Source organism: Macaca fascicularis, chromosome 9, assembly GCF_037993035.2.
Source record: "Macaca fascicularis isolate 582-1 chromosome 9, T2T-MFA8v1.1".
Classification (NCBI taxonomy): Eukaryota; Metazoa; Chordata; class Mammalia; order Primates; family Cercopithecidae; genus Macaca; species Macaca fascicularis.
This window is the reverse complement of record NC_088383.1, coordinates 62236449-62262151: the sequence shown is the minus strand read 5'-3', so window position 1 is coordinate 62262151 and position 25703 is coordinate 62236449. Positions and strand designations below refer to the sequence as shown.

The 25703-nt window shown below is 38.3% G+C and overlaps 1 protein-coding gene across 9 annotated transcripts in view; it reads left to right on the top strand.

Annotated features, from left to right (window-relative positions):
- The window catches only part of CCSER2 (coiled-coil serine rich protein 2), a 188518-nt gene that overhangs the window by 85753 nt on the left and 77062 nt on the right, over positions 1-25703 (top strand). For 7 of the 9 annotated variants that reach the window (XM_005565264.4, XM_005565267.4, XM_005565266.4 and 4 more), the window contains 2 exons: positions 12645-12735; positions 20555-20717. In XM_005565264.4, coding sequence (XP_005565321.2) covers positions 12645-12735; positions 20555-20717 — 254 coding nt within the window. Of the gene's footprint in view, positions 1-12644; positions 12736-19764; positions 19875-20554; positions 20718-25703 lie in introns of those variants that run through there. The other 2 variants (XM_015456108.3, XM_065520782.1) reach the window with 1 other exon arrangement.

Below are 25703 nucleotides of genomic sequence, written 5' to 3'. Positions count from 1 at the left end.
GAGACAGTCAGTTAAACCAGTGGAACATAATAGAGACTCCAGAAAAGAAATGGAACCACATAAAGATGGCCTGTGGATCTTTGACAAAGATTTAAAAGAAACTCAGTGGAGAAATCTTTCAACAAATGTTGTTGGAACCATTTGATCGTTCATATATTAAAAAACAAAAATTGAACTTTGACTAAAATTTTACGTCTTATACAAAAATTATTCCAAAATGGACCTTTGATGTAATTGTGAATTGTAAAACTGTAAGAAAACATTTTAAAATACTATGGCCTGGAGATTAGGGGGAAAAGTTATTAGAAATTATGCCAAAAGCATGATCCATAAAAAATTAACTGGATTACGTTAAATTAAAAACCTTTGTTCTACCAAAGATACTGTCAAGAAACAATAAAAAGTTAAATTACAGACTAGGAGAAAATATTTGTGACTCACGTATCTGTCAAAAGACTTTTATCCAGAATGTATAAAGAACTCTTAAAAGTCAATAATAAGTAAGTAGACAACCCAAATCAAAAAATGTATAAGAGACCTGAATAGATACTTTACCAAAAAGGATATGAGTGGCACATAAACATGTAAAACTTTGTTCAACATCATTAGCAAATTCAGGCCATGCTGAGACACCATTGCACACCTATTAGAAGAGCTAAAATAAAGATTACTGACAGTAACTAAGGGCTGTTGAGGATGCGGAGCAACTAGAAGTCTCATTCATTGCTGATTGATATGTGAAATGTTACAACAACTCTGGAAAATGACCTAGCAGTTTCTTAAGAAGTAAACAAACACTCACTGTATCATCTAGCAGTCCTACTCCTGGGTATTTACCATAGAGAAATGAGAACTTATATTCACACAAAAACTTGTACATGCATGCTTATGATAACTTCATGTATAGTAGCTAAAAACTAGAAAGAATCGAAATATCCTTCAGTTAGTAAATTGATACACAAACCGTACATTTGTAATGGAATACTACTCAGCAGTAAAAAGAAACCAGTGAACCTTAAAGGCATTATGCTGAGTGAATGAAGTCATTCTCAAAATGTTGCATGCTATATGATTCCATTTATTTGATATTCTTGAAAGACGAAACTATGGGGATGGAGAACCGATCAGCGTTTGACAGAGGTTATGGATGGGAGGAGGGTGTAACTATAACTGGATAGTATGAGGGACTTCTTTGAGGGTGAAGAAACTGTTCTGCATCCTAATTGCGTTGGTGTTTACACATCTATTTGTGCTTTAAAATTTATAAACTGTATAGCCCCCAAAATTAATTTTATAGTATAATTAAACTAATGATGGTGTCATTTGTTAGAAACATTTATAATGAAGGAGAAATGTGTGAAGGAAGCACCAACCCACCATCTCACTGTTCATTCTATTTGAATAGAAGTGTGTTCTCAAAGTCCAAGGAAGTTCTATGGTAAACCTGCTCATATGTGCTCAGAGTTTTAATTCCAGTCAGTCTTGTGGGAAGCCTCTGGAAGCCAGAGAATATACACATTTGGGTTTTCATTGTCATACTCCCAATTAATGATTGCATTTTAATGGTCTACTAAGGAGAACAGGTCTATATGGATGTTGGCTCCCAATAAGTGCAGGACTGCCAGTTAGAGAAAGAGGCTGCCACAACAAGCAGAGAATAGAAACTCCTTCCCACATTAACCAATTTCCGCACTACATGGTTTCCTCTTTTCCTGTAAAAATGCAGTTTCTACCCTGTGCAGATGATTTCTAAGCTGGTAAAGAAAAGTTAGAGTAAGTTAATTTTTCTTTCTCCCATTACCTGAACCCTTACTCTAATTCTAGTGATATCTGTGATGTCACTCCTTTCAAAATCTGATGTTAAACATAGACCTCCCCAAAAGATGGGCAAGGGAAGAATTGCCTAAAGCAGATGTTAGAATTCAGTAATCTTACTCTACGGTGTTTTGTCAAACTTACTGTTCAACATCTTCTGGTTGTCATCTATTTGGTAACAACTCCCACAATTCAAATCTCTTTACTTAACTCTAGACCGCTATATTCAGTTGTCATTTGAGTTTGTCTTCTAAAAGATGCAGCATGCACATCAAAATAATTGGGTTTCAAAACTATGTATTCTTTTACATTCTTCCAGATCTGGCCTTCCTTTTTAGTTTTGCTTCTGTTATTGTTTTATCTATTTAATCTTTTCCAGCTTTATTGAGGTTGACTTTCCTTTTTTTTTGTTTTGCTTCCATCATTTGTTTTATTTATTTGTTTAATCTTTTCCAGCTTTGTTGGGGTTGGCCTTCCTTTTTTATGCTTTATTTCAGTTAATAAGCATCATACATTTGTTTCTCAAGCCAGGAACTAAGGAGTCATCCATGGCTTCTTGCTTACTTCTCAGTTAACTTTCATCCTATAGAGTCTAACTCCTCAGTATGTTTCATAACTGCTGCTTATTTGTTCTCACTGACACTGATTAATATCAGGCCACTGTCATATGCCACATGGATTCTGCAATAGCGACAAAGCTGGTTTTCTGTCTGACTTAAATCCATTCTATACACTGCAGCCAGAATAATACTTCCCTAGTGCAAATCTCAATTTGTCACTTTTTAAAACTCTTTCGTTTTGTTTACCTGGGCATATCCTGTACCCAGATTAGTGCTTTGCATATATTAGTAGTGTTATTTGTAAATTACTGAGAATATGTTTTCTGGATCAATGCCTAGCCCCCCAAATTGGCTGGCTGCCAAGAATGATGGTACCACACATGTACCAAAAGTGTTTGAAAAGACTTAACTCACAAAATGAGACTTTCTGGGGAGAACAGGGCAGTCACCCACACTGGCTCACAATGGTTTACATGGAGGGGAGGGGCGGGTGGCACTGATATTTGTCGTGGTTAGTGAATGAGCTGGGTTGAAGGTTCCCACATGCAGGTTGGTTTTGTGTGATTAGAACTTCCCAGTGGTGCCAGGACTTAATACAACATGAAGTTTTACTTACTATAAAAGCCCTATGTCCTTTTTACATAAAGGAAAAATTTATTATTACAGAAAAGTAAAAAAATATATATAAAAAACGTAAGTATGTGCTTATGTTCTCACATATTGGAAGATTGTAATTGTCCTTCAGTTTATCACCTGCCAGATATTTGAATGTATTTTTCAGCGTTAAAATTGTAGTCATATTGTGCATATGTAATCTGCTTCTTTTCTTCTCCCTCATTTTACAGAGTGGATTTTTATCTAATGAGATGAATGTTTGAAACATCATAAATAAGGATTTATTTATATATGGATAGTTTTCTTCTTTTCCTCTCTCTCCCTCCGTTTTTTTACCTCTCTTCCTTCCTTCCTTCTTTCCTTTCGTGTTCCTCTTCCCCCTTCCTTTTCAACTGGGCTTTTTTAGTAACTTCGTAGAGTGACATAATTATTCGGTCACCTTTACATTAATTAGAGTAGACTCACTCCCATTCTTTGAGGCTATATGTTTTAACCATTCATTATAAAATGAAAGGTACAGAAAATCACATAAAATGTAGGATTTAGTTGGTTATTAAAAGTTTGGCATCTTTTTAACAGTGGTAACAGTTCTCCTTTTACTGATTCAGTGCTGCTCCGCAGGCCCTGCTCTGGACTTAGAGCACAATGCTATATTGCTTTGGATTCTTTGCCGTGGCCTTAATTGTCAGATCTGGCCCAGGGTACCCAACACTGTCTTGTTTCACACATACTCAGACATACATACACAAACAGCCAAATGTTTCTTGAGAGGGTATGATTTTGGGGGGAATAAAGTTACTTATATCATAATGCTTATTGTGATAAATGAGAAAACATAAGTACTCTAAACCAAACAAGAATAAAACTCATTTCTTCTATTTATTTTATTTTATTATGTTTATTTATTTATATTTTTTGAGACAGAGTCTCCCTCTGTCACCTGGGCTGGAGTGCAGTAGTGCGATCTCGGCTCACTGCAACCTCCACCTCCCGGGTTCAAGCAATTCTCCTGCCTCAGCCTCCCCAGTAGCTGGAATTACAGGTGCCTGCCACAACGCCTGGCTAAGTTTTGTATTTTTAATAGAGATGGAGTTTCACCATGTTGGCCAGGGTGGTCTTGAATTCCTGACCTCAGGTGATCTGCCCACTGTGGCCTCCCAAAGTGCTGGGATTACAGGGATGAGCCACCGTGCCCGGCCTATTTATTTAAAGAAAAAAATGTGTTTTTTTTTGTAGAGGTGGGATCTCCCTATGTTGCCTAGGCTGGTCTCAAACTCCTGGGCTCAAGCAATCCTCCTGCCTCAACCTCCCAAAGTGCTAAGAATACAGGCATTAACCACATTAGCCACTTTGGAAATATGAGATTTCCAAAAGTTAATTTGTGTTTTGGTTTTTTTCCAACTATTTTCTATGTATATTACAGTGTTTTTATTTTCATAAAATGGGTAATTCTGTACATGCTGTTTTAGATAACTGCTGCTTGCTTTTTTTTTTAAACAGTTAACATCTAGTTCATTAACAAAGAACTATGTTCAAATGGGGGAAAACATTTGTGAAGAAGCATGAGGAACATTTTGGAGTTAATGTATATGTTTGTTGTCTTGATTTCGATGGTGTTTCCATACCATGACTATAATGTCAACATTTATCAGTTTAGTTTTTTCGACTTTTATTTAAGTTAACTTTTATTAAGTTTAGGGATAAGTGTGCAGGACATGCAGGTTTCTTACACATGTAAACGTGTGCCATGGTGGTTTGTTGCACAGATCATTCTATCATCCAGGTATTAAGCCCAGCATCCATTAGTTTTTCTTCCTGATCCAATCCCTCCACCCACCCTCTGCCCTCTGCTAGGCCCCAGTGCATGTTGTTCCCTGCAGTGTGTCCATGTGTTCCCATCATTCAGCTCCCACATGTAAGTGAGAACATGCGGTGTTTGGTTTTCTGTTCCTGCGTTAGTTTGATGAGGATAATGTCTGCCAGCTCTAACCATATCCCTGCAAAGTACTTGTTCCATTTTGTGGTTGCATAGTATTCCATGGTGTATATGTACCGCAGTTTATTTATCTGGTCTGTCATTGATGGGAATTTAGGTTGATTCCATGTCTCTGCTACTGTGAATAGTGCTGCAATGAACATATGCACGCATATATCCTTATATAATAGAATTATTTATATTTCTTCAAGTATATATCCAGCAGTGGGATTGCTGGGTCAAATGGCATGTCTGCCCCTAGGTCTTTGAAGAATCACCACACCATCTACCACAATGGTTGAACTAATTTATACTTCCACCAACAGTGTAAAAGTGTTCCTTTTTCTCCACAGCTGTGCCAGCATCTGTTGCTTTTTGACTTTTCAATAATAGCCATTCTGACTGGCGTGAGATGGTATCTCATTTTGGTTTTTATTTGCATTTCTCTAAGGATCATTGATGTTGAGCTTTTTCTTCATGTTTGTTGGCCGCATGTATGTCTTCTTTTGAGAAGTGTCTGTTCATGTCCTTTGCCCATGTTTTATTGGGATTGTTTGCTTTTTTTCTAATAAATTTGCTTAAGTTTCTTGTAGAGTCTAGTGACTAGACCTTTGTCAGATGGATAGATTGCAAAAATTTTTCTCCCATTTCATAGGTTGTCTGTTCACCCTTGTGATAGTTTCCTTTGCTGTGCAGAAGCTCTTAATTAGATCCCATTTGTCAATTTTTGCTTTTGCTGTAATGCTTTTGGCATTCTCATCATGAAATATTTGTCCGTGCCTAAATCTTTATCTGAATGATATTGCCTAGATTTTCTTCTAAGGTTTTTATAGTTTTGGGTTTTACATTTAAGTCTTTAATCCATCGTGACTTAACTTTTGTGTATGGTGTAAGGAAGGAGTCCAGTTTCAATTTTCTGCGTATGACCAGCCAGTTCTTCCAGCACCATTTATTAAATAGGATGTCCTTTCTCTATTGCTTGTTTCTGTGAGGTTTGTTGAAGATTATGTGGTTATAGGTGTGCAGTCTTATTTCTGAGTTCTCTATTCTGCTCCATTGGTCTATGTATCTATTCTTACACCAGTACCATGCTGTTTTGGTTACTGTAGCCTTGTATATGAAGTGAGGTAGCATGATGCCAGCAGAATATGGGTGCTCCTGTATTGGGTGCCTATATATTTAATTCTTTTTGCTTAGGATTGTCTTGGCTGGGCTCTTTTTTTGTTCCATATGAATTTTAAAATAGTTTTTTTCTAATTCTGTGAAGAATGTCAATGGTAGTTTAATGGGAATAGCATTGAATCTGTAAATTTGCTTCGGCAGTATGGCCATTTTCATGATATTGATTTTTCCCATCCATGAGCATGGAATGGTTTTCCATTTGTTTGTTTCCTCTCTGATTTTGTTGAGCAGTGGTTTGTAGTTCTCCTTGAAGAGGTTCTTTACTTCCATCGTTAGCTGTATTAATACGTAGGTATTCTATTCTTTTTGCGGCAATTTATGAATGGGAGTTCATTCATGATTTGGCTCCCAGCTTGCCTGTTGTTGGTGTTTAGGAATGCTAGCCATTTTTGCACACTGATTTTGTATCCTGAGACTTTGCTGAAGTTGCTTATCAGCTTAAGAAGCTTTGGGGCTGAGATGATGGGGTTTTCTAAATATATAATTATGTCATCTGCAAACAAAGACAGTTTGACTTCTTCTCTTCCCATTTGAATACCTTTTATTTCTTTCTCTTGACTGATTGCCCTGGCCAGAACTTTCAATACTACGTTGAATAGGAGTGGTGAGAGAGGGCATCCTTCTCTTGTGCCGATTTTCAAGGGGAATGCCTCCCAGCTTTTGCCCTTTCAATATGATATTGGTTGTGGGTTGTCATATATGGCTCTTATTATTTTGAGGTATGTTCCTTCACTACCTAGTTTATTGAGTGTTTTTAACATGAAGAGATGTTGAATTTTGTCAAGGGTCTTTTCTGTATCTATTGAGATAGTCATGTGGTTTTTGTCTTTAGTTTTGTTTATGTGATGAATCACATTTATTGATTTGCATATGTTGAAACAGGCCCTGCATCCCAGGCATGAAGTCTACTTGATCATGGTGGACAAGCTTTTTGATGTGCTGCTGCATTCTGTTTGCCAGTATTTTGTTAAAGATCTTTGCATTTATGTTCATCAAGGATATTGGCCTAAAGTTTTCCTTTTTTGTTATATTTCTGCCAGATTTTGGTGTCAGGATGATGGTGACCTCATAGAACGAGTTAGGGAGGAGTCCCTCCTTTTAAATTTTTTTGAATAGTTTAAGTAGAACTGATAGCAGCTCTTCTTTGTGTACCTCTGATAGAATTCAGATGTGAATCTATCTGGTCTTGGGCTTTGTTTTTGGTTGGTGGGATATTTATTACTGGCTCAATTTTAGAACTCGTTATTGGTCTGTTCAGGGAATCAGTTTCTTCCTGATTCAGTCTTGGGAGGCTTGTTGGGGTGATCAGACCCAATAACAGGTCGTTGGGATGATGAAGTCCAGTGGAGCCAAAGGGATGAGACAAAGATAGTTTGAGAGAGGAAGTGGGACCAGGGGTCCATTGTGAGTGTGGAGGCTGTGAAGGCCCCGATCTTGGGAGCCCATGCTATTTATTGGTGCTCAAACAAAGACACAGGTGGTGAGGATGTGGGGGTTGAAAGGAAATGGTGTATTAAGTGAACGAGAAACATATGGCTACTTGAGATAATGGGAGTGCTAGAAGCAAGGAGCCAGCAAGTCCAGCAGACTTGCAAGCCCTGCCTCAGCTTCTCTCCCAACTACTCAACTTTTCTCCCAAAAAGGGTGTATGCGTCCAGGAATTTATCTGTTTCTTCTAGATTTTCTAGTTTATGTGCATAGAGGTATTTATAGTATTCTCTGATGATTGTTTCTATTTCTGTGGGGTCAGTGGTGATATTCCCCTTATCATTTCTGATTATGTTTATTTGATTCTTCTCTCTTTTCTTCTTATTAGTCTAGCTAGTTGTCTATTAACTTTTTCAAAAAACTGTTCCTGGATTCGTTCATTATTATTTTTTTTTTTTTGGAAGGGATTTCTGTGTCTCCATCTTCTTCAGTTTAGCTCTGATCTTGGTTATTTCTTGTGTTTTGCTCACTTTGGGGTTGGTTTGCTCTTTGTTCTCTAGTCCTTTTAGTTGTGATGTTAGGTTGTTAACTTGAGATCTTTTTAGCTTTTTGATGTGGGCATTTAGTGCTATAAATTTCCCTCTTAACACTGCTTTAACTGCATCCCAGAGATTGTGGTATGTTTTCTTTTTGTTCTCCTTACTTTCAAAGAACTTCTTGATTTCTGCCTTACTCTCATTATTTTCTCAAGAGTCATTCAGGAGAAGGTTGTTCAATTTCCATGTAGTTGTGTAGTTTTGTGAATTTCTCAATCTTGAGTTCTAATTTGGTTGCACTATGGTCCGAGACACTGTTATGAATTCAGTTCTTTTGCATTTGCTGAGGAGCGTTTTACTTTTGATTATGTGATCAATTTTAGAGTAAGTTCCCTGTGGCCATGAGAAGAATTCATATTCTGTTGTTTTTGGGTGGAGAGTCCTGTATATATCTATCAGGTCTACTTGATCCAGATCTGAGTGCAGGTCCTGAATATCTTTGTTAATTTTCTGTCTCAGTGATCTTTCTAATATTGTCACTGGGGTGTTAATGTCTCCCACTGTTATTGTGTGGAAGTCTGCATCTCTTTGTAGGTCTCTAAAAACTTGCTTTCTGAATCTGGGTACTCCTATTTTGGCTGCATATATATTTAGGATAGTTAGGTCTTCTTGTTGAATTGAACCTTTTACCATTATGTAATGCCCTTCTGTGTCTTTTTTGATCTTTCTTGGTTTAAAGTCTATTGTCAGAAACCAGGAGTGAAACCTCTGCTTTTTTATGTTTTCCATTTGCTTGGTAAATATTCCTCCCTCCCTTTATTTTGAGCCTATGTGTGTCTCTGTATGCAAGATGGGTCTTTTGAAGACAGCATACCAGTGGATTTTGGCTAATTATTTAGATTGCCATTCTGTGTCTTTTAATTGGGGCATTTAGCCCATTTACATTTAAGGTTAGTATTGTGTGTAAATTTGATCTTGTCATCATGATGCTAGCTGGTTATTTTGCAGACTTGTTTATGTGGTTGCTTCATCGTGTTACTTGTTTGTGTACTTCAGTGTGCTTTTGTAGCGGCTGGTAATGGTTTTTCCTTTCTGTATTTAGTGTTTCCTTCAGGAGCTCTTGCAAAGCAGACTCCTTTGCTTATGAAGCTTAGTTTGGCTGGATATAAAATTCTGGGTTGGAAATTATTTTCTTTAAGAATGTTGTCTATTGTTCCCCAACCTCTTCCTGGCTTGTAGGGTTTCCACTGAGAGGTCTGCTATTAGTCTGATTGGCTTTCCTTTGTGGGTGACCTGGTCTTTCTCTCTGGCTGCCCTTAACATTTTTTTTTTTCATTTCGACCTTGAGAATCTGATGATTATGTGTCTTGGGGTTGATCTTCTCATGGAATATCTTATTGGGGTTCTCTGCAGTTCCTGAATTTGAATGTTGGCCTGTCTTGCTACCTGGGGGAAGTTCTTCTGGATGATATCCTGAAGTATGTTTCCCAAGTTGGTTCCATTCTCCCCATCTCTTTCAGGTATCCCAATCAGTTATAGGTTTGGTCTCTTTACATAATTGCATATTTTTCAGAGATTTTTTTCATTTTCATTCTTTTTTCTCTAATTTTGTCTGCTTGTTTTATTTCAGCAAGATGGTCGTTAAGCTCTGAGATTCTTTCCTCTGCTTGGTCTGTTGTGCTATTGATACTGTTGATTACATTGGGAAGTTCTCATGTTGTGATTTTCAGCTCCATCAGGTCAGTTATGTTCCTCTCTCAACTGGCTATTTTGACTATCAGCTTCTGTGTTGTTTTATCATTCGGAGCTGCTTTGCATTAGGTTACAACATGCTCCTTTAGCTCAGCAAAGTTTGTTGTTACTCACCTTCTGAAGCCTACTGTGTCAGTTCAGCCATCTCATCCTCAGCCCAGTTCTGTGCCCTTGCTGGAGAGGTGTTGTGGTCATTTGCAGGAGATGAGGCACTCTGGCCTTTTGAGTTTTCAGCGTTTTTGCACTGATTCTTTCTCATATTTGTGGGCTTATCTACTTTCGATCTTTGAGGTTGCTGACCTTTGAATGGGATTTTTGTGGGGTCTTTTTTGTTGATGTTTTTATTGCTGTTGTTTTCTGTTTGTTTTCCTTTTAACAGTCAGGCTACTCCTCCAAAGAGCTGCTGGGGTTTGCTGGCATTCCTCTTCAGACCCTAGTTGCCTCAGTTTTTTTCTTACCTGGAGGTATCACCAGTGAAGGCTATGAAACAGCAAAGATGGCAACCTGATCCTTCCTCTGGAAACTCCATTCCAGGGGTTACTGACCTGTTGGCAGCCTGAAGGATGCACCTGTAGGAGGTGGCTGGAGACCCTGTTGGGTGGTCTCATCCATTCGGGAGAAACAGGATCAGGGACCTACTTAAAGAAGCAGTCTGGCTGCTTTTTGGTAGCACAACTGTGCTGCATTGTGGGGGACCCTTCCTTGTTTGGACTATCTGGACTCTCCGGAGCCAGCAGACTGGATCAGCTGAGTTGACCAGACGGCAGAGATGGTGGCTGCCCCTGCTCCTGGAAACTCAGTCCTTCTCAGGCAGACTCTGGCCTGTCATTGCTGGCTGGCTGGAATTCCAAGTCAGTGGGTCTTAACTTGTAAGGTGCCGTGCAAGTGGGGCCTGCAGAACGACGCTGCTTGGATCCTTGGATTCAGCCACACTCCTAGTGGTATGTAGGGACAGATCTGCCTTGCCGGGAATCCCAGGGGTGGAATATGCAAAACTCTTGCATCTCTGTGTGTGCCCGAACTGCTGCCCTACCTGGACGCCACACTGCTCTGTGTGTTGGTGACATGGTCTTATGAGAGGATCTCCTGTTCTGCTGGTTGCAAAGACCTGTGGGAGAAGTGTGGTTTCCCCAGGTGGGATTGCACAATCACTCACCACTTCCCTTGGCTGAGGTTGGGAGTTCCTTTGTCTCCACATGGGTCCCAGGTGGACTGTTGCCCCACCCTGCTTTTCTTCATTCTCTGTGGGTGAAACTATTTGTCTAGTCAGTCCCAATGTGAGAACCTGGATATTTCAGTTGAAGGTGGTGAATTCACTCGCTGCTTTCATTCCTCTCCATGAGTGCCATAGACTATAGCTGCTTCTAATTGGCCATCTTGGCACTCTCTCCTGTTTGCTTTAAATGTGTACAGTTTAATTGCATGTCAAACATTCTGCAAGAGTTTTTTAAAATGAAAAAAAAAAAAAAATTTCCAGAGATTTTGTTTTTCAGATAATTTTTCTAGTTACTTTTGGAGGGGCCAACACAAAATTGAACATATTTGCATGGAACACCCAACATAGGAAACAGTTTTAATTTTATTCATATTGTCTGTAATAAAGTAGATATTTCCCTTCTATAAGAGTTTTTTATGACCATGATGTCTCAGTCTTTTAAAAGTTTGTTGGACTTTTGATCTTTTTACTTGTATATACTAAGGAAAGGTCTTATGATATTTGGATTCATTCTTGGATTGTAAGGACTCACCAGTGGGTTATAGGTCAAACTGAGTTTATTACCTTGACCTTAGTTTTTGTTTATTCAGTTCTTTAGGCTTCAGCACAATAGTCTTTGAAAATAAAACACTTCTTTTGTAAGAAGTGATAATAGCTGGTAAGATTGCAAATAAAAGCCAGCAGGGACTGCGTATGCCAGTTTGAATAGTCTAGTACTATCATAGAAAAAGAATAAATGTAGTCCAGCCAAGGAGGTGACAGAGTGCTTAATGGTAGCAGGAGGTAGGTTTGGCACAGTAAAGGAAATGGAATAACCACATTATTAAAGACTTATTTTATTATTTATGTAAGTGGTCCCATCCCTGGACATAATAAAACATAGCCTCTCACCTCTTATACCAATTATGAATAACTTTTGGGTGATTCTGTACTATTTTTGGTTCTTCAATATGTTACCAGGGAAGATGTTAAAAACATGGACTTAAAGTTTTTTAATATGTAAATAAAAATCTGTTGGGGAGGAAGACTAGGAGGGAGGAAGACTAGGAGAAGGATGTTAGAAATAGCTTAAACTAGTTGAATCTATTTTTATTTAAAAAAATTTAAAACCTGTTTTATTCTATTCTTTCAGTGCAGATAATGAGCAAATTCAGTATATCATATAGTTCAATTTCTGTTTTTTTTTTTTTTTTTTTTTGAGACGGAGTCTTGCTGTGTCGCCCAGGCTGGAGTGCAGTGGCCGGATCTCAGCTCACTGCAAGCTCTGCCTCCCGGGTTTTTACGCCATTCTCCTGCCTCAGCCTCCCGAGTAGCAGGGACTACAGGCATCCGCCACCTCGCCCGGCTAGTTTTTTGTATTTTTTAGTAGAGACGGGGTTTCACCGTGTTAGCCAGGATGGTGTCGAACTCCTGACCTCGTGATCCGCCCGTCTCGGCCTCCCAAAGTGCTGGGATTACAGGCTTGAACCACCGCGCCCGGCCATATAGTTCAATTTCTAAAAATGATGGTTGTACATATCCTTAGAGCTAGATTATAGTATATTTTTTACTGCTTTTGTTCACAGGATATTTTGAATAATCTTGAATCATGTGACCTTGAGGATGATGATCTTATGCTTGATGTGGATCTGCCTGAGGATGCACCTCTTGAAAATGGTAAGTTGAAACAATATTGAACCTTCAGAGGTATATACTTGAGCTACTTGACTGTAGCCAATTTGATATTTGTTGCTTGCAGACTTCGTAATCTTAATGGAGCCTTTCAGACTGAGAATCAGTCTTAAGTGATATAAAATAGGTTCATTTGCAAACTAACTTAAATATTTAAAACCTGATTTTGTAAGTCTTAGATATAATTCTCTATGATCCAATAACATTTTATACCATAAAGTAAGTTGCAGATAAGAGTTGTGTTTTCTTTTTCTGTGTATGTACCCAGTTTTTCCTCCCTTTATCTCGTATTGATTTTAGGAAGAAATGTATTTACAGAAACATACCATCTGACTTGTGAAACACTATAATATCTTAATTTGATAAATATTTTATAAAGATTAATTCTGGAAAGTGATGACCTTCTGAATGGATCATTCTGTACATTTTACTCCCAATTCTAGTCTGTCTTTCTCTCTAGATCCCAGTAACTGCTGGGGTGAGGCTTTAGATAATCCATATGGGAGAGGGGACTTAGGTTCTTTTTGCTCCAATGACATAGCACTTGTAGGATTTTTTTATCTTAAGGACTGTTGGAGAATCAGAAACCAGCATAAAAAAGCCCTGGGGGCAAAGGTTGAAATGGGGATACTCCTGGGGAGAGGGCTGCCCTTAGGAATCTGAGAATTTCCTGTCAATCAACATTTGCCTGGTCTCACAGGCCTCTATGGGCTAGAAATAAAGTAAAAATGGTGAGTGGGATCCTTTTATCCATGGTGCTAGAAAAATGCAAGGAATATTTCAGAGAGGTGAGATATCTGTCCTAATGCTTCACTGGGGTGTTAGTAGCCTGCTTTACTGCTTTACTACCAGCTTCTATTTGTCATACTGGTGAGGCTTTTATTTTTCCTGCCGGAATGCTGTATGGCATTCTCAAAATCTCAGTTGCTTTCAAAATAAACATTTATTTTTCTAATTTATGGATCTAAGGATTAGCTGGGAAGCTGAGGCTATGGGACTGGCTTGAGGTCTATTCCATGTTTCTTCATTTTGAGACGAGGACCACTTTGGGGCAGGTTGTTCTCATGACAGCAGAAATGCAACAGGATGAGCAGAAACATGCATATTATGTCTCTTAAAGTCTTAGCTAAGAGCTAGCACTTTTTTTTTTTTTTAGAATAACAAAAAATATTTTACTAAAACATAAGATTTACAAAAGTTTCCAGATAAGCCATACCAAATGGTCACAAGATTTTTTGAAGTGGGGAATCTACACTTGACAGCAAAGCCACAGTGTTATTAGTGAGGGTTTGATAGTTGTTTAGTGTTCCCATTTTAGTTCAAACAATCCAAGCTTGTCCATCTGCATTGTCTAAATAAGGTTAGATTTGGTTAGAAAGCGTATTCTAAAGAACTTCTTAGCAGCTTTTAACCAATGCAATTAGATCACCAAAAAAAGGGAGAAAGGAGCCCATAAAATTAAAATAAAATCACCTCCCTCCTCAAAAAATAAAATAAAATAAAATAAACATAAATGAAATAAAATAAAAAAGAAAAACACCCAGACCCCTGGAGCTAAACTGACAACCACTTTCATTTACAGAAGACACTTATTTCTAAGCACATTCTTTTGGCCAAAGCAGGTGACATGGCCAAACCTAGCACCTTTGGGACTGGAAAGTGTATTCTTCATAATGAAGGCTCTGCACATGATAGAGGACATTGCATGTATAATTCCGTAAGGAGAGAATGAGAAGGTGAGGACAATATCCACTACTCTCTCACAGCGATAGAGATTGTTACACCTTTTTGTGGTTCTGCTGTCGCTTAGTATGCTCTGGCAAACAGCTGAGTTCTAGTGCTGAAAAAGAAAAAAATCACAGGTAACACTGAGGAAGAACAAGGAAAATGACAGAACCCTGGGGATTAGAGTAGTCCAAGGAGATAATCACTTAGATGGAATTGCAGCACAATTTTTTTCTGGAGTTAAAAGACAAGATTTCCCAACAGAACAGTTTATTCAGTAAATGACAGAAAGCATCACTGCTATTGAATCCAAATTAGTGACTTGAAAGATCAAGTAGAAAAATATTGTAGAACACAGAGGAAAAACATAAACCATTGGAAAGTTATAGGGGAAGAATAATGAGACTTGATGATCTGGGAAATTTAATGGTAATTTTTAGGGCTGGTAGTGAGGAGTGAGGGATTTACTTCCTCGGAATAAATCACATGCTAGGTAATGCATTTTACTTTGACAGAATTATAACAACTTCTCTTGGAAACTTTATGCCCTTTCTGAGTGGAAGCAGAGAGAAAGCATCTTAGAGCCTGCCTTATCTTTAGCAGACAACAGAAAGTTACCCAAATATTAGATAAAAGTACAATCGCAGGGAAATTTAGTCTTTGAGGTCTTGATTGGGGACTTGTGAAAAGTAGAAGGGAACTCTTGGAAACATCCCACGTAAACAGTACTTTAGATTTTTCTAGAAGAAGGCAAACAACTATTGGCTATTTCGAGTAAAGGAACATTAAAGAAAGCATGTAAGAACATGGATCTAAAATATGTAGCCTCCTGAGGCACCAAAGATAAAATAATATCTAGGTTTGGTACTATAGGAAAGTGGGAAATTATTGTTTTTATGACTCTTAAGTCCCGAATGACTATACACATCCATTACAGTTTTTTGGCTGGGAAGATGAGAATGTTACAGGGACTGGTAGAGGTTTAGGGAGTCTTATAATATGCTTTCTACTACAGGTTTTAGTCCTTTATAGGTTCTGGTTGTTGATTATATTATGCAGGTTTGATAAACATTTAGACTGGGGCTAGGCGTGGTGACTCACGCCTGTAATCCCAGCTCTTTGGGAGGCTGAGGCGGGCAGATCACGAGGTCAGGAGATTGAGACCATCCTGGCTAACATGTTGAAACCCAATCTCTACTAAAAATAGAAAAAAATTAGCTGAGCATGGAGGCACACGCCTGTAGTCCCAGCTACTTGGGATACTGAGGCAGGAGAATTGCTTAAACCTGGGAGGCAGAGATTGCAGTGAGCTGAGATCGTGCCACTGTACTCCAGCCTGGGCGACAGAGCGAGACTCCATCTCAAAAAAAAAAGTTAGATTGCTCACTGTGAACCATAACGAATGGTTTCAGTGCCCCTAATTCTACCAGTACCAGTGGAGTTTTGGCCCACAGAAGAGTGGCACCTCACTGAAATCTTTAATTTGGATACAAGTTTTCTGTGACCTCATTATGAATGACAGTTGTTAAATTGTCATTTCATGGAAGAAGCCATGAGGAGACTCTTTGTTCTGGTGAATGCATTTGTGCAGTTAATCTTTCCCTACTAAGTGATATATGTAGTCACACAAAGAAGGAGAGAATGTTGGTCAAATGTTTTCTGGACATTTGTGGGCTAGGATTTAGAGACTGTTATTGGAGGAAAGTTTTTGGAGATTGTATTAATCCATTCTCATGCTGCCATAAAGAACTGCCCAAGACTGGGTAATTTATACAGGAAAGAGGTTTAGTTGACTTACAGTTTTGCATGGCTGGGGAGGCCGCAGGAAACTTAACAGTCATGGTGGAAGGGGGAGCAAACACGTCCTTCTTCACATGACAGCAGGAGAGAGAAGTGCTGAGCAAAGGGGGAAAAGCCCCTTATAAAACAATGAGATCTCATGAGAACTCACTATCACAAGAACATCATGGAGGAAACTGCCCCCATGATTCAGTTATTTCCACCTGGTCCTGCCCTTGATACATGGGGATTATTGCAATTCAAGGTGAGATATGGGTGGGGACACAGAGCCATACCATGTCAGAGAATGTAGGGGCAGAAAAATACGATACTTTTTCTCAACCATCATAAGGGTCATGGCTGACATACCTATAACAAAAGACAAGTTAACAAAAAAGTGTAACACATTTATTTAATCAAAATTGTACATGACATGGGATTCTTCAGAAATGAAGACCCAAAGACCCAGGGAAAACTCTGATTTTATGCTTAGGCTTGATAAAGAATGGACAGCTGTATAGAAATGTGATTGGACAAAAGGTTATGATCTAATGGTGATAGACTGAGGGCAGGGAGGGTGACCCAGCAAGGACTGTCTGTTCAGATTCTTCTTGGATTCTCTGTAGTATTCCTGCCTCCCACATATGGTGCAGAACCCCTCTGGAATGAGGGTCTTCAAGGAAGAAAGGAAAAGAGAATGAGTGATCTTTCTAGGTTTTAGGGCTTCCTTTGAGGGAGAGGATTTTTAGTTTCTGTGACCTGCCTTGGGGAGAGGAATTCTGGTTTCTGTAACTCACTTTGGAGAAGGAAGAAGGGCAGGAAACAAGAGGATAGGAAGATCAGAAAGACCTTGCCTCTGAGGCATTTCCAGTTTCCCTTAGTTCAAAGTACTCATCTTGCCAAAATGCCACACTTTGTAGTATCAGGTTCTGATCCCCAACGGAGAAATCCACACGTGAGTGTTTTGGTGACCCTGAGTGTAAGCTAACAGTTGTGGGGTCTAAGGTTGATATTTTAGTGCCTGTATCAATAAAACACTTGTCAGGTTGTCCTTTAATATTTAGAGAAATTTATTTTTGAGCTTAAGGGTAAAACAGAAAATTTGGTGCTTGACTTCCCCCTCAGAGGACTTTGCTAATCACACTTTTTTCTTCTTTGTTTCTTATCTCATGCTAAAGACTTCCTTCAGAAGGCCTGTATTTTTCTCTAGCAGGGGTTCTCAACTCATCGTTAGGGCCCAGTCTCGCCTGCATCTGCATCTGGTTGTGATCAGCACATTGAATTTTTGAACTGGGATGCCTTCAGGTTCACCAGTTTTTTCTTTAGTTTGCCACAAGCCACCATCATTCCCTATGGTATTACACATATTCAGAGGGACTCATTTTCTTTCTTAATCTTACCTGTTCTGTTTTAAATTTAAATTTATCAGTCTCTGCGTCAGGGGTGGTGGCTCACGCATGTAATCCCAGCACTTGGGAGGGCAAGGCATGTGGATCACTTGAGGTCAGGGGTTCAAGACCAGCCTGGCCAGCACAGTGAAACCCTTTCTCTAGTAAAAATAGAAAAAATTAGACAGGCTTGGTGATGCGTGCCTGTAATCTCAGTTACTCGGGAGGCTGAGGCAGGAGAATAGCTTGAACCTGGGAGGTAGAGGCCGCAGTGAGGCAAGATCATGCCACTGCACTCCAGCTTGAGTGACAGAGCTAGACTTCATCTCAAAATCTTTAATCTTTTCTAAGAAACCAGCAGCAGTGTTGTTCCACATTATCTTTTTAGCAGCATTTTAAAATATATAACACGTGATTGATGGATGCCTTGAGAAGTTAAACATGATACTTTCTGCAGAATCTTGGAGCAGTCATTTCTCTAGAGCTTAAGCCCACTTTGTCTCAGTTTGAACATTAGTCTTTTGTGGTTATGGCAAATGTTTGCTTCCAGTGCTTACTTGCCATTATGCCCATGTTTGAGTTCAAGTTTCAATAAAGATTCCTCAATTTGGAGTCTGTATGTGGAACCTACAACTTTTAGCAAATACGAAAGCACCACATCAGTTTCTACATTGTAATTGCTCACAATATTTAACCCATCTCCTGGCCTATTCACGCGATTTGCTTGCTTCGTCCTCTATGTGGACAGTGTTGATACCATTCGAATAACCTATCAAGTTGTTTTTTTGACAATGTTTCTTGCTTTGGGAGTGAGTGGAATTTCTCTTGCCTAAATTGAGGAAAAATATGAATTCGGAACAGTTAAATGTAGATTATCCCTTCATTATATAGAGTTACTTAAACTAAAGAAACATTTTAATACCATGTAGAAATACTTAACTGGGTCTTGACTGAATCTATGAATATAATACAAATACGAATTTATATATGATGTTGCTAAAGGCACTAAGCTAAAAGCAATTTTAAATCTTGAAGCCTGGGCATGGTGATTCAGGCCGGTAAGCCCAGCACTTTGGGAAGGTGAGGTGGAAGAATCCCTTGAGGCCAGAATTTTGAGACCAGCCTGGGCAGTATAGCAAGACCCCATCTCTTAAAAAAAAAACAAAAACAAAAGACTGTGCATGGCCTCTCATGCCTGTAGTCCTAGCTGGTCTGGAGGTTGAGGCGGAAGGATCACTTGAGCTCAGGAGTTTGGGGTTACAGTGAGCTATGATTGCACCACTATACTTTAGCCTGGGTGACAGATTGAGACCCTGTCTCATCAAACAAAAAGAAAAACCTTCTCGAGATGATTATTTAAAATTTTCTTTTGCTATCTTATTTTCTACTTCTGACATTTTTGGACATAATGGTCACCATGCCTTTATTTGTGAAGTTTTCTATAAGTGAACTTACAAAAAAAAAAAAAAAACTTGGTTTATTCCTGTAAGATGACAACAAATTGAAATAAGTTCAAATGTAAGGTTTCTTTTAAAACATGAAAAAAATTTTTTTTCACATTATTAAATGTATATTTCTTCTTAAGGTGATTCTAGTGAATATAAACAAAATTTCAGTGTCCTTTAAAAAATGTGTGTAAATTGTTACACATTTCGAAGAAATACATTAAAATGAATTCAGTATATATGAGAACTGAACATCTGTACTTTTCAAACTACAATATCCTTTTTTGGAATGCCAAAGTTTGTTTTTATCCAGTATACTGTAATGAAACACTCGTCATGTTTCAAATTCAAGTTTTTGGTTCAGTGAAACAGTAATTTAAATAAGCGAGGTTTTGTTTTTGTTTTTGTTTTTTTAAATGGGGATTATGTTGATTTTTATAGCTTTTTATTACAAGGAATTCTGAACATGCAGGACTTGAACTTTCTCATGTAGTAGTTCTCAGACTAGAGAAACCTTTCCTGTTCTGTGGCTTGGGTTAGTGTTTAGCAGTATTTTTAGTAACCGTCCTAAGTCAGTAGCTATGTAAGCACTGAGTGAAGATGGAGTCACAGGGCAAACTGGGCTTGCTTCCCACAGGGAGGGCTGGGAGTTGAGCAGGAAGGAAGGCCTGTTCAGCAGTGCCTTGGGTGCAACTATGTCTGAGTAGGCAGTCGGTAACACAATGTCTCCCTTGTGCAAAGTAACTCTCTTAGTGAGTGCTCAGATATGTGAGGAAAAAGTATTTGGGTAAGTGAAGAAGCTTGGGGTGTTTCAAAGAGATTCTTTTCGTGTTTTTGTGGTATTTGGATTTAAGGGAGTGTACTGTTTGTTGCTGCAAAGTACTGGCTTTGTTTTCAGTGGCATTTTAGACTTTAGAACAAGCTCCTATTGCAGGCAGATTGAAGCGTCTTTCTTTCTGAAAATGTGAGCTTAATTTTAAAAGTGTGATTTGTTTGTGATGAAAAGTTAATTTGTGCTTCTGGAAATCAATGAAAATTAATTGTAGCAGTCATTTATAGGAATGAATTCTCTTAAAAATCTACTGTTTCCTGTCATTTTCATTCTGAAATCAGAGCCAACTTGTGACAGTGATAAAAACCACCTAAAACTGATTATGAGTGTTTAGATGTATAATGTTGATTTCCAGGATAATTTGCCTGTTTTAAAACAGTGTGGCAGTTAATTGTTTACATGACTGTGATATAAAAGTTTTATAATTTACTTCATTTTGAATGATATTAAGTTCAGTTTTCACCAGAAGAACTGGTTATGCTTTTAGAAATCTTGATATTGTGATTAACATAAATGGCTGGTATTTTTAGAATATTATTTTTATATTTTCAGCAACGTTTAATTATCAAGCTATAAGAGTTAACTTTTATGGAGTATGTACATGTTTATAGTCTTTTTCTTTTGAATCTGTCTAGTGGAGTGTGACAATATGAACCGCTTTGACCGACCAGACAGAAATGTTCGGCAGCCTCAGGAAGGTTTTTGGAAAAGGCCACCCCAGAGGTGGAGTGGACAGGAGCATTACCATCTCAGCCACCCTGACCACTATCATCACCATGGAAAAAGTGACTTGAGCAGGTAAGTACTGTCCTAACTTAGATTTTATTTGCTGTCCTCTGATTTTGAATTATAATTCTCCCTTTTCCACAACCCTCAAAAAACCTGTTTTTATCTGGTTTGTTTTTAGAGGCACCAAAAAGCACTCAAGTTTTATGTGGTACTAATTGGAATAATATGTCTAATTTGTTCTTTTTGACCCAAATGTTTTTTCATTAGTTTTATCATAAATATAAATACTTTATGTATATCTGCTTTTTGGACTTCAAGTTATGGTATGATTTTCTAGCTCTCATTTGGAAATGATGAAATGTTAATTTTGTTAAATTTATAGTTTTTCCAAATAATATTTAAAATTAGTGCCAAGTGATTGGTCGTCTTTTGCTCATGTAATAAGTTAAAATTTAAAAATTCCACAAGTACCATTAAAAACAGAGGAAGGTACTGTTTAGTGCTGAAGGTACTGTTTAGTCTTTTCTTTTTCAAAGTAGAGGATAGTCTTTAAATTGATCAGATCTTATTTTGTAATGAGGCTCCGTAGTCACTGAAACCTGGGATCAAAACCTGACCTGGCACAGATTAGCTTTGCAAGCTTAGATAATTTATTTAAACCATCTCCACTTTACTATCTTTAAAACATAATTAATAATATCTCTCTCAGTGTTTGAGAATCAGGGGTAAAAGTGCCTAGAGTAGTGTCTAGTTTACAGTAGGCACTCTATGGAAGTTATTAGTTTTTCCTTTTCACTTTCTTATCTCATTCCACAGGGATTTCAGGTCATTTTGGAGCACATTTACAATACAAATAGTTCAACTGGTTTAAAGAAATAATGGAAGAAAACCATGGTGTTGTATAGTTCCTAAAGTGAGGGAAAACATTGATTCTAAGATTCTTTGCAGTGAAAGCAAAGAATAAAATTCAATTTATTACAACATACACAGTATGCATAAGATAAAGGGTGTGTTTTTTTCCTGAATTAGTTTGTCAGAAAAGTTAAGCAACATTTTCAAACAACTGTTCCTTGGATGTCAACAGTTGTAGAAAAAGAGAGGGTCCCCGGTCAAATGAGTGTGAGAATGAATAGATTATAAATATTTTTTAAATGGCGGACTCCATTGTGCTTTTATGTATAAATATAGTACTGTGATTTTGCAAAAGGTGGTAAAAGATATAATATGTAGCCATTTTCCAAAACGTGATCACAAATCCCTTATACTTAGTTTATTTTAAGGGACTATGGTGTGGATCATGCACACAAGTGGTTCTTACTGAGGAGAGAAAAATGTACAGCATTCTTAGGGGTTGCTAATTTGACTGACTTAGCACAGAACTTCCCAACAATTGGGCTGAGGTATAGTGGTTTGTTGTGAATGGATATAGATTGATCAGTTCATTGAAACTCTCAATCTTTGGGGTGTTGGTGCTGGGTTTGAGACACCCAGATCCACCTGAGCAAGTTATGGGATGGGTGGTACAGAAAGAAACCTCCTCCAAGACGAGCCTTACCCCAGCATAACTTAAAACTATTAATCTCTCTCTGTGCCTTGATATTAGAAAGGTTTGGGTGTACTAGCCCCAGGGCCTTTTCAATATTGCATGTGCAAAAGACCTTTTTCCTTTCTAAAACTTCCTGAGTATTGCTTCGCTTTCTTCTGTCCCTTAACTCCCATTATTATTGTCATTAGTTATAGGATCATGCCTTATCCTTTACTCAGGGGTATTGGAAGACTGGTGGTTGAGAACTAATACATCCACTCATGTTCTCATCGTAATACTCCTCTGTCTTTTTACCTGGTCTAATCTTCCTCTTTTCTTTTCCGCCTAGACCTCCTTTTTTTCTACACCTTTTGATATGCTATCTGGAATTCTCACATATCCTAGCACACTCACATTCTTCATCTCTTCACCTACATTCTTCTAATCATAACTGAAACCTAGCTCTTTCCCAAATGTACTACTTCCCCAGGAACATTTTTACACCGAAGATTCTTATTTTCCAGTCACCCTCTTCAGTGAAACTCCTCTTCACTGGTTCCTACCTGGAGCTTACAAAAAGGCTTGGCCCTTGGCCCACTTTCCCTCTTTGTTATAAGCTTTACTGCAGTCCTGAGTGGCTGCAGTGTTCATGTACAAGTCATTTAACCCTCTGTTTGCTTAGTCCTGTAGACAGTGGTCTCCAACCTTTTTGGCACCAAGGACCAGTCTCCTGGAAGACAGATTTTCCACAGGCCACAGGTGGGAGGTTGGGGGCTGGTTTTGGGATTGGGATGAAACTCTTCCGCCTCAAATCTGCAGGCATTAGTTAGATTCTCATAAAGCGTGTTCAACCTAGATCCCTTGCATGCGCAGCTCACAAGAGGGTTCGTGCTCCCATGAGAATCTGATGCTGCCACTGATATGACAAGAAGTGGAGCTCCTGTCAGATAAGCAGTAATGCTTGCATGCCTGCCATCTGCTCACCTCCTGCTGTGCGGCCTAGTTCTTAACAGACTGCAGACTGGTACTGGTCCCTGGCTAGGGGTTTGGGGACCCCAGCTGTAGGATTTTCTGTGAACAAGATACGTTATCTGCAAATAGTTTTTACCTTTTCCTTTCCATTTTGGATGAATTTCTTTTTATCTTTTGCATAATTGCTATGGCTACAACCTCTGTTGAGTAGAAGTGGTGAAAGCCAATAGGTGTGTCTTATTTCTGATATTAGAGGGAAAATAAATATTTTAAATATTTTACTGTTAATGTGATGTTAGCTGTGGATTTTAAAAGAGACTTTCTGTCAGTTTGACGTTCCCTTCCATTCATGGATAGTTGAGTGTTTTTATTATGAAAGGGTATTGGATTTTGTCAGTTACTTTTTCTGTGTCTATAGAGATAATCTTTTTTTTCCGCTTTCGTTCTACTAATGTGGAGTAATACACTGACTTTTTCAGATATTGAACCAACCTTGCATTTCTTGGCAAAAGTCTACTTGGTCATGGTATATAATTATTTGGTATGTTGTGTGTTGTGCTGGTATGTTGGTATGTTGTGTGACTCAGTTTGCTAGTATTTTGTTGAAGATTTTTTTTGTGTGTGTGTATATGTATTCTTAAAAAATATTGGTCTGTAGTTTTGTTTTTCTTCTTGAGATATCCTTGTCTTGTTTTGATATCAGGACCACACAGATTGAATTGGGAAGTATTCCTTTCACTTCTACTTTTGGGAAGAGTTTGTGAAGGATTTCTGTGAATTCTTCTTTGAATGTTTTGTAGTATTGACCAGTGAAGTTATTTGGGCCTGGGCTTTTCTTTGTGGCAGTTTTTTTTGATTGCTAATTTAATTTTTATAGATATTCTGTAGATGTCTTTTTGGTCTTGTTGGTTTATAATGTTGTTTAAATCTTCTACTTTCTCATATATCTCTAATTGTTCTGTCCATTATTGAAAGTGAGTTGTTCAAGTCTCTAACTTCACTGTATCTTGTAGGGAAGGTGTGTTAGCAGTAAATTCTCTGTTTTTGTTTATCTGGGAATATCTTAATTTCTCTTTTATTTTGAAGGATAGTTTTGCCAAATGTAGACTTCTTGGTTGGCAGTGTTCCTTGTAATATTTCAACCCCCATGCTTTCTGATGAGAAATCAGCTGTTAATGTTATTGAGCATGTCTTCCACGTGATGAGTCCCCCCGACCCCCACTGGCTTTTTTTTCTGCATTAAGGATTTTCGCTTTTTCTTTGGCTTTCAACAGTTAAATTGTAATATACCCCTCTTTTAGTTTATCATATCTGTAGTTTGTTGAGCCTCCTAGATATGCAGATTAAAGTTTTTCATCAATTTGGGACATGTTTGGTCATTAGTTACATTCTTTCTGCCCCTCCTCACTTCACTGTGGCCACTTAACTAAGGGAATGTATGAGCATCATTCCTTGCTTGTCACAAAAAATTTGAAAAAATCAATACAAATAATGTGAAAACTACTTAAATCAGATTTCTCCCTGGCCAGAATTTGTTGTTGTTTTTTTGTGGTTGTTTACTGACTTTTCTAGACAGATTCTGTAAAAAGTCTGTATTTTAAAAAAATATTTGAAGTCTTTGCTTGGTTTGATTAGTGGTCAGCTAATGGTTGGAAGGAGATTTCATTGAATGCCTCGTACTAATAAGTCTCCCGCCCTCCATCAGGGCGCTCTGTGTGTTTGCTTAGGCACACCTACAACTCCTGTAAGTAGTTTGCAACTTAGGCACACCTGCAGTCCCCGGAAGTAGTTTGCAGCTCTGCCTTGGCCTTCACTTCCTGCTTGTTCAGTTTCAAAGTCAGCCAAAGGTGGAAGATTAGGGAATTCTCTGGTATTTCCTTGGCATGTACATCTACAGCCTATACATGTATATGTTCTTCTCTATTCCCAGGACTATATTGGAGCATTTCAAAGCCTCTTGTGGACGTTTCTTTCCTCAGGTTTTCCTTTTATGATTTTTGGTCAGCTTCTTGTTTGTCCCAATTGATATTGCCATTTCAGGCAGCTGAGATTTTAAGCAGTGCACTAGGGATAAGGGAATTAATGAACAAGCTTTGAATCAGCTCAAACCAACTCCTGAGAATGGGCTTTTTCTAGGGAGCAGCCAGAGAGATCGGATCATAGCAGTTCTTTGGAAGTGGTGCTTTTTGGAGAGTTCTAAACCCATTTTGTCCCCCAATCTCTAGTGATTGCTGGATTTCACAGCTGCCATGCTTGTTGGAATGCTTTTGGTTCTCAAGCTACCGCAAAGGTAGGGAGATGGGTGTGGCTATTGGATAAATTAAAATGCCACAGAGCTTGCTGTTTCTCTGAGATTCAGCAGTTTTTATTGATTAAATGCTCCTTAGTTGTCGTAAGCATTTGGCTGACTTCTAGAGTTCTGAAAAAGTTGATTTTGATAAATTTGCCAGTGTTCTTAGTGCTTTAATGGAGGAATGGAGTTTTAGAAATCTCTGTCATTCTGGCATTGTTTCTCTTCATTTGTCATGCTTTATTTTTCTTTCGTTCTTTTTTTTTAA